We start from the raw sequence: 1,767 nt of genomic DNA, 5'->3' as shown, positions 1-1,767 counted from the left end.
GACTGCGGGAAAACAGGGTACTCTTAGCCAGCCTGGGCGCCTGTCCCGCTCTGCCTGACACTGTGCCACGATCGAGTGTATAAAGCTACGCCCCCTGCGGGTCGCTCCCAGGCGGCCTCGAGGGGGGGGGGCAGTGGGCCTTGTGTGGGGAAACTCATTAGTGCTTGCCTTTAGGGAGCGGACCCGCGTGCGTCATTATGGCCGGAATCACTTTCTGGAAACCTCAAACTGCTTACTGGAGAGAGAACGAGTGCAACTGCCCTGCCTCGGCTACCTAAGCACAGATTGAATTGCCTGCAGACGATAATGGCCTCTGCAATATTCGCTTTGCACTCTTAACCTGTCCTAACTGAAGCGATTCTCGATCTCTGAGGCCTCCTGCTTATCTAACCGCAGTTAAGGGGAGGGCTTTTACTCCTGAACAGCTAGTAGTATTGCCAGTGGACTCTTTAACGCTTTCGCATCTTCGTTGGTAACAGTGTCAGGCTTATAAAGATGATCACTTGTGTATGTATCCTACCAGGCTTTGCATGATAACCACAAAAAAGGACTGGGGAAAATATGCTAAAACAACAAATGACTTTTTGGCAAAACTATAAAATGAGTTTCCTTAGAAATTAGAGGGCTAAGTCACAGTTTTCATCTGAAGAAAAGTGAGTTTTAGGATCCAGAAAAAGACTCATGAAGAGTGAGGTTCTCTCTAAATATTGGAAGAAAGGTGTGTTAGGATTTAAGAGTAAAGAAACAAGGAGAACAGGTGAACGAGTCAAGAACAAGGCTTGCTTTCATTGTTAAGTAACGAGAAATTGTGTAAAGACTTTGAACCTGTACATGTGTGTCTTTCACAGCCACGAAATCTGGATAGAATTGTTATCAAGGAAAAGAAAAATAGTCTGCCCTGACTGTCTCGTTCAGCTCTCGTTGGTATGGCGGAACAAGTGATCTATTTTTCACCTTACAAAATTAAAAATTCCCTCAGCTTAGCATCACTGGGCACATTGTTCTGTCTTGTTATATTCAAGCTAGCAAAAGTGTATACTAGATATCATGTCCTTAATAAAGTATGACCTTAACAGTGTGTTCAGGATCTGTAAACAAAAATATTAAGATTCTACGATACAAATTACAGTCTCACCACCAACGTATCTCAATTTGTATGTGTATATATGAAAAAAAAAAAAACATAATCACTTCGATAAGCGCAAAAAGTGTCCTCGCTTCCCCAAGGAGGCTCTCGGAGAGGAGGCCGAGCGTACCTTGTTGTATATGAATTGTCCGACGGGAACGTGCTCCTTCTTCAGGCCGTCCGTCTCGTTGAATTCCTGAATGTTGATGATGTCGTACTCGGCATTGATGCGGTCGCCGTTCTCGTCGAAGGCGACCTTGCCCGTCAGCCCCTCCTTCAGCACCTGCTCCAGGATGTACCTGCCAGGGGGGAGGGCAGAGGTTAGGAAGGAGGAAGGGAAGACAAAGACAGGACGCCCTTTCCTTCGGAGTGTTTTGTGCATGTGAGGGAGGAGCGCTTTGAAGACGGAGGAGGAAAAGGGCGTCCCGCAGCTCCTCCTTCCGATGGCCATTCCTGAAGGAGGCACGACTGACAGGGAACTTCAAAAGCATCACTTTCTCTACTGCCAGACCGCCCGACGCCAGAGCAGCCATCGTCGCAGCTGACACTAAACTGCTTTTTAATGTGTTAAATGTAGAAGAAAGGAAATATTCTACTGCAGCTACAATCATGAAATAGGCCATGGAATTCTGTATCTATAT

General features: G+C 46.3%; 1 protein-coding gene across 1 annotated transcript in view; it reads right to left on the bottom strand.

The window, feature by feature from the left end:
• Positions 1-1,767, bottom strand: part of LOC119591851 (glutamate [NMDA] receptor subunit 1-like) — a 21,804-nt gene that overhangs the window by 12,625 nt on the left and 7,412 nt on the right. Inside the window, exon 9 of the mRNA XM_037940595.1 lies at positions 1,257-1,425. Coding sequence (XP_037796523.1) covers positions 1,257-1,425 — 169 coding nt within the window. The remainder of the gene's footprint in view (positions 1-1,256; positions 1,426-1,767) is intronic.

This window comes from Penaeus monodon, chromosome 29 (genome assembly GCF_015228065.2).
Source record: "Penaeus monodon isolate SGIC_2016 chromosome 29, NSTDA_Pmon_1, whole genome shotgun sequence".
Taxonomy (NCBI): Eukaryota; Metazoa; Arthropoda; class Malacostraca; order Decapoda; family Penaeidae; genus Penaeus; species Penaeus monodon.
This window is presented reverse-complemented; position numbering and strand designations above follow the sequence as displayed.